Source organism: Octodon degus, unplaced genomic scaffold (assembly GCF_000260255.1).
Source record: "Octodon degus isolate 3935 unplaced genomic scaffold, OctDeg1.0 scaffold00035, whole genome shotgun sequence".
Taxonomy (NCBI): domain Eukaryota; kingdom Metazoa; phylum Chordata; class Mammalia; order Rodentia; family Octodontidae; genus Octodon; species Octodon degus.
The window spans coordinates 15983467-15990113 of record NW_004524611.1 but is presented as its reverse complement, the minus strand read 5'-3'; the positions used below and the strand labels follow the sequence as shown (position 1 = coordinate 15990113).

Here is a 6647-nt window from a genome sequence, read left to right as displayed (position 1 = left end):
CTTAGTTCCAAAGCCAGGACCCCACTCATATCCACTTTAGAAAATGGACATTCATAAGCACCTGCCTGGCAAGTGCAAGGTCTTGAGTTCAATCCCTGGTATAAAAAAAAAGAAAGAGAGAAAATGGACTTCATTACACACTTAGACAATTTCCTTAGGATTTTTTTTTCCCCTTGTACTGGTAACTGTGCTATATCCCTAGTCCTTTAAGTTTTTTTAATTTTGAGACAAGGTCTTGCTAAATTGCTAAGTTGCCTACTTGCTTGCAATTGCAATCCTTCTGCCTCAGCCTTCCCAGAGTACTGGAACTACTGACAGCATGTGCCACTGTGCCTGGCTCCAAAGTTTCCTTAGGCAATAAATCAGCTGAGTTTCCTAGAGACAGCACCCTACATGCATCGTCTTTGATCCCATCTGCCCAACACTTCCTAGCTCTCAAGGGTGGGATGAAGGGTGAGGTGGGGGGGGGGAGTGAAGACGAAGTGTAAGGTGCTTAGGAGCAACAGATGTCACCAGGTGCTTTATTGACTTAGAAACCCCATATCCCTTGTGCCACAGACGACCTGTTGGCCATCATAAGGCTGTGGTGCCAGGGCATGTCTCCCATAAGGGAGCTGACCAGGTGCAGGGCCCAGGACCAGGTGCAAGGCTTCACATGGGCTCTAGTTCTGGGGATCCAGTTCTTAAGAGCAAGAGACTACCTGAGGGGATGCTGCTCTCTGCTTAATAGACAGTATGACTGTCACATTAAGGCAGATCTGCTCAACTCCACTGCAGGCCCAAGGTGTATGGCTGTCTGTTCTGGGCCCGTGGAGAGACCACAGGGGATAAGGGGGTAAGGGGTCACGAGAGGTGGACAGAGTCACCTCCTTCACCCTGCACTGCATAAGAAGGGAGAGAAAGAGCTGTCACCAAGGGCACAGAGGTGTGTAGATCCAGGGGCCCCAGGTCTCAGAAGCTGTTATCGATGTTCCAGACATCACCACTAAGTGCGTTGGCTGCGCCCTGCAGCGTCCAGGTGAGCAGGGCCAGCTGGCGCCGGAAGCGACTTTCCTGGAAGCTCAGGTCCGGCAGCAGTCCAGAGGCCTTGGGGGCCCTGGAGGCTTCAGGGCGTAGCAACCGTAGATGATCCAGCAGGGCACCCAGCGTGTGGTCTCCATGGCCCAGGAAGATGTGGCGGAATGGGGAGTCAGCCGGTGACACATACTGGGACAGGAAGTAGAACTCCACCTGTATGGGTGGGGGAGTGTTGTTCCTGAGGCAAAGGCTACAACCACCCTACCAGCCTACAGTTCCAAACTGACCTGGACACTGAGGACCTCCTATATAAATATGGTTCAGCGGCTTCCTTCATAACCACCTCTCTGTCCAGTCAAGAATAGGCATCCTGGGCCAGGGAAATGGCTAGGTAGAATTAGCACTTGCCTAGCAAGCACAAGGGCCTGAGTTCAAAACCCCAGTTCCACCAAAAAAAAAAAAAAAAAAAAAAAAAAAAAAGAATAGGCATCCAGTGAGGTGACCAGTAGCTGGGCAGGATGCCTCCTGCAGCTGCGGAGGTTTCTTTCTATTTCTATGGCTGGAGCTCCGGAAGCCGACATCTAGTCTCCCCAGACTTCCTAACCCACTCAGTTCCCTGCCCAAAGCCTCAAAAATCCATCTGTTGTCTTGTTGCTCTTCATACTACGCTTCCCCACACCCTAGTCCCCCCTCTGCCAGTGTCTACAGCACAGAGTCAAAGGTCAACAGGACAACAGTCCTGACGATGCACCTCGTCACCCTCTGCCCCTGGTGCTGTCTGCTTCTTTTTCTTCTTCTTCTTTTTTTTTTTTTTTTCTTGTTCTGCTTCTGAGATGGCCTTGTTCTTGGCCATTCTCCCACCTTCTTGTGTTCACCTGCGGACAGGTCTCAAGATGACCTTCTTTGACTTTCTACCTAAAGCTCTGGAGCTCTCAACTATGCTGCACGTTAGAATCAACCAGAAGAGGGTTTTTTGTTTGGTTGTTTTTTCAGGTACTGGGGATTGAACCTGGGTCCTTTGAACTGAGCTATATCCTCAGCCATTTTTTAGTTTTGCATTTTGAGACAGGGTTGAACATTGTGATCTTTCTGCCTAAGCCTCCCAAAGTGCTGAGATTACAGACATGTGCCACGATGCTTGGCTCAGGGAAGTTTTAAATCCTTGCTTGGGTGCCACCCTAGTGAAGTCACAAGGTCTACGGCAGCCTTAATGCGTTTGCTCACAAAGCTCATAGGAGCATGTACCCTAACTCCTGCCAGGATCTCCACGAGCCCAATTGCCAAATCACTCACTGGAATCCTGCCCTAATGGGTCAGGAGGTTCCTGGACATAGCCTTGAATGAGGCTGGTGGTGTCAACCTCTCCCAAAGCCTTCACTGAGGAGCTAGAGGTCTGATTCAGCAGCAGATTGCATGACTAGCATGTGTAAGAGCCCGGCTTCCATCCCCAGCATGGGGAAGGGGCATAAACCCTAAGCCTTGTACCCACAGTTCCTCAAAGCATCACATGGGTCCTTGGGGGTTGGTCTCTGATGAATGAGTAAGAGTAGAGTGAGCAGAGGCTATGGGTGACCAGATTGCCTGGTCTCTAATTCTGGCTCAGCCACTCAACCACTTTCAGCTCAGCCAGTTGATTTGGGTAAGTTAAAAAAAAAGGGAGAGGGGCAGGGAGATGGCTCAGTAGAATAAGTGCTTCCCTGATTTGGGTAAGTTACTTGGCCTCTGTGAGCCTCAGTATCTGCATATAATACTAGCAACATACACGGTAGTGCAAGCCTGTAATCCCAGCACCTGGGAGGCTGAGACAGGAGGATAGCAGAGAGTTCGAGGCCAGCCTGGGCTACATAGTAAGTTCAAGACTCACTCGAGGGGCTGGGGAGATGGCTCAGGAGAATAAGCGTTTGCCTGGCAAGCACAAGGGCCTGAGTTCAATCCCTGGTTCCGCAAAAAAAAAAAAATAAAAAAATTTAAAAAATAAAATAAAAAGACTTGCTTGAACTACATAGCGAGATCTGATCTCCAAAAAAAACTGTAAACATCCAATACTAGCAACCTCGCAGCTGGGGGGAGGGCACTATGGGACAAAAGGAAGTAAGGACCTAGCACATAGCAGCTGTCTATAATTGGTAGCTGCTAGTGTATTACTTTTTCCTCCATACCTAGTTTGTCCATTTTTTTTTTCTTCCAAATGCCTCATATCAGTCTGGGCTTCACCTACAGGTATTTGCTGCCACCTGTCACCCTCATCCAGGGCTCAGCTTTCATTAATTTCAGACCATTAACACTCTGGCTAACACCCTTCCACCCTGGCACCATACCTCCCTCACTGAAATTTCCTGGTTGCCCTGACCCTCTAAATCTGGCGTGGAAGGCTCCCCACAGCTGATTGCTAACCCACTAGTTGCTGCTCCTCTCCCCTGGGCCTCTTTCTGGCTCTACTGGTCCACATCCTGCTTCCAAGGAAACCAGGCCTCTTTCACTTAAGCCGCACCCTTATTCTTGGTCTCTCCACCCTCCAATGTTGTCTTCTCTCCACTCTCCAGTGTCTTCTTAGAACCAGTCCAAGCCCTGCCTCTTCAAGACTCAGGTCACACAGTCTAAAGCAGAGGTCAGAAAACTTTGCAAAAAGCCAAGGAGGAAATATTTTAGGCTTTGCAAGCCACGCTGTTTCTACTGCAATTACTCAGTGTGGCTGCTTTTAGCACAAAGACAGCCATGGGCCATGTGGAAACCCATGAACATAGTTGGTATTGCAATAAAACTTTATTGACAAAAACAGGCAGCAGCCTGAATTTGGTGTGCTAAATGTACTTGACCAACCCCTGGCCCAGAGCCAGAGTTCCTTGGGTCTGAAGTCCTGAGTGTCCCTCCTGGCCTGCAGCCTTGAATTGGAGTCCTTGAAACTTTACACACAGGAGCCAGAGAAGGAAAGGAGCATAAGAGGCCAGGAGGAAGAAGCAAGGACGAGGAAGAACTGGACAGAGAAGTCTATAAGCACACAGACGGAATGAGTGATGCCAAGGGGCATGGGTGGTGGCACAGGCAGGAAAAATATGGGGGAGAAAGACCAGGAACAACCAAGGGTGACCAGTTCTGCCAACCATACATTACTGAGCTCAAGTGGCTCTGCGCCCACACTCTGGGTCCCCCTGCTCATCTGCACTCGCTGGGCACAGTGTGGCTTCTAGTTTTACCCTGTGAATCTTTCCCCCAGCATACAGTCCCAACCCACCCATTTCCTGGAATCAAAGGGTGTAGGGCAGGCAGAGCGAACCTTTTAAAGCTCGCAATGACACAGCCTGATGAGGCTGCGGCACGTGTGCCATAGGTTCACCGCCACTGATTTAGATGCTGAGTTCTTGGGGTGAGGAGATGGGTGACCTGGAGTGGGAATGTGATCTGCCAAGCATTCCGAACTAACCACGAAGTTCTGGCGAGGAAATATGCGCTAAACCTCTTGCAGTCAGCCTGTCTGGATCCCACCCATCTCAACGCCAGAAGGAGGATAGCTCTGCTGGCTCTGAAACTCTTTAGTCTTTTGAACCTGCCAGGCTGTAACCTTGTGCCTGTTGCACTGTGGACTATGGTGGACATGTCCTATCTCTCCCAAGGGTGCTGGAGTGGGATAGGCCTGAGCCCTTGCTCCACAGGGCCCACCTCAGTGACCAGTCAGGTCCTCCGGCCTAGCTGGTCTATGAGCACTGTGGATCCAGGACAGGGTGCTCTCAGAAGGCAAGGACCAAGCAGTGGACCAGCTGTGGGGGTGGGCTGGAAGGGGCGGGGCCTCACCCTCATGATGCGCACGTTGTACATTCGCATGAGCCTCTCGTCGCTCTCCTCAGAGCTATAGATCTCCTTCCGCAGTTTCTCTGCTGCTCGGATGTAGTCCCCCCGCGCCGAGTATACCCACTGCAGGGTCAGCCCACGGGCCTGAGGGTGAGACACTGGCTGGGGCCAACCACAAGGGCCAAGACCCTAGTTTAGGACGAGGTTAGGGTGCTGGGGGACAGGGTTGGGAACAGGAGGGAGAAGTATGGGAGTGCTGGGAGGCAGGATTCAGGGGCTGAGGGAGAAGTGCCCGGATATATGATGTTGGGGTTCATCTTCCACTCTGTCCTGTGGCCTGAGTGATGGAGGCAGGAGTAACAGGACCAGGCTCCCAGAGATCTATACCCCAGAGATGAGGTGGGAAGGTAGGGTAGACCCCTGGCCTAGGCAGCACTCTAAGGGAAGGTACACCCCAACTCCAGAGGCTGGAAGCGGGCTGGCATCTTGAACCTTGAGGTCCCCAGAGTACTCATTGAGGTTGCCAATGTGCCGGAGGACCACATCCCCGTAGCGGCCAAAGTCGAGGGGCAGCAGGTGGTCATGGCTGAGCCGGATGAGGAGCTGTCCGGCAAGCTGGGCCACAGCCTGTGCCACAGCTGGCAGGCGGCCTCGTAGCATCCTGTGCAGGTTCTCATAGGTGTCCTCCTTTGTGTGCAGAAATGGGTATTCCTGGTCATCCTGTGGGGACATGGAGGGGCTGGGCGTGTGTGTAGTGCAGCAGGGCCCAGGAATGGCTCCCAGGGGCTGGCCAAAGTTTCACCTCCAGGAAAGAGAACTCCACTGCAGGGACCCCGGCAAAGGCGGTGAAGGAATAGGCACTGCTGTCCATGGGCAGAGGCTGGATCCTGGGGGTGGCCAGTTGAAGGCTCTGTGGGTTCAGGCTCCCCTCACCCCTCTGCCCCGCATCCCACCCCAACTTACACTTCTGCTTCCCAGCTGGGACTGGTGAACACCACCTGTTCATACAAAGTCTGCCCACTATGGTTGGGGGAGTCCACCTAAGGTGCAGGAGGCGATGTGGCTCAGACTTGGCCCCCACCAGCTTCCCCTACTCCCTGTCCTGGTCCCCTCTTGCCTGCTTCAGGATGTTCTCAATAAGGCTGATCAGAAGCGGGCTGGTTTTGGCATGGAACTTGTCATCCCCTGGAGAGGGAAAGCGAGAGATGGCAGGTTTAGGGCTTGGCACAGGGGCCAAGGTGGGCCTGAGGGCACTGGGTGTGGGCACTGCCCCAGCTCACCCAGCACTGCATTGTCCAGGCTCACGTAGACCACAGCTTTGAGGTGTAGCACACTGAGGTAGCCCTGTGGGTAGGGCAAGAGTGTGGAGGAGGAACCTGCCCACCCCTCCCCAAGGCCTGGCTACCCACCCAGGACCCAGAATCACCTCCAGCCACTCCATGGAGCCCACACTGCCGAATTCACCTCCATCCCAGCTGATGAAGAGCAGACTCCTTCGGGGCCGGAAGCCTGAGGACCAAGGGGGAGTGAGGAAGCATGGGCTCCTCTGGGGACCACTAGTGACCTGCCTTTTGTTTCCCTCTGTCTTGGTCCCCCAGGGGGGTCCTTCCATCTCATCAAGCCCCCATCCCAGCCCATGTTGCCCATAGGTTCTGCTCTCTCTCACTATAATGGTGATGGAGATAGCCACAAGCAGGGCCCCCCCCTTTTTTTTTCTTTGCAGAACCGGGGATTGAACTCAGGCCCTTGAGCTTGCCAGGCAAGTACTTATTCCACTGAGCCGTCTCCCTGGCCCCAGGGAACCCCCCACTTAATTGTCGCTTAGAATCATAGACATGACTAGT

General features: G+C 52.9%; 1 protein-coding gene across 1 annotated transcript in view; it reads right to left on the bottom strand.

The window, feature by feature from the left end:
- Window positions 1-493: 493 nt before the first annotated feature.
- Tfr2 (transferrin receptor 2) overlaps window positions 494-6647 on the bottom strand; it is a 17694-nt gene continuing 11540 nt past the window's right edge. Inside the window, exons 12-19 of the mRNA XM_023714317.1 lie at window positions 6230-6508; window positions 6084-6147; window positions 5921-5988; window positions 5767-5843; window positions 5606-5690; window positions 5296-5523; window positions 4807-4947; window positions 494-1230 (exon numbers count right to left, since the gene is read on the bottom strand). Of these exons, the coding sequence (XP_023570085.1) occupies window positions 952-1230; window positions 4807-4947; window positions 5296-5523; window positions 5606-5690; window positions 5767-5843; window positions 5921-5988; window positions 6084-6147; window positions 6230-6508 (1221 nt within the window). The 3' untranslated portion in view covers window positions 494-951. The remainder of the gene's footprint in view (window positions 1231-4806; window positions 4948-5295; window positions 5524-5605; window positions 5691-5766; window positions 5844-5920; window positions 5989-6083; window positions 6148-6229; window positions 6509-6647) is intronic.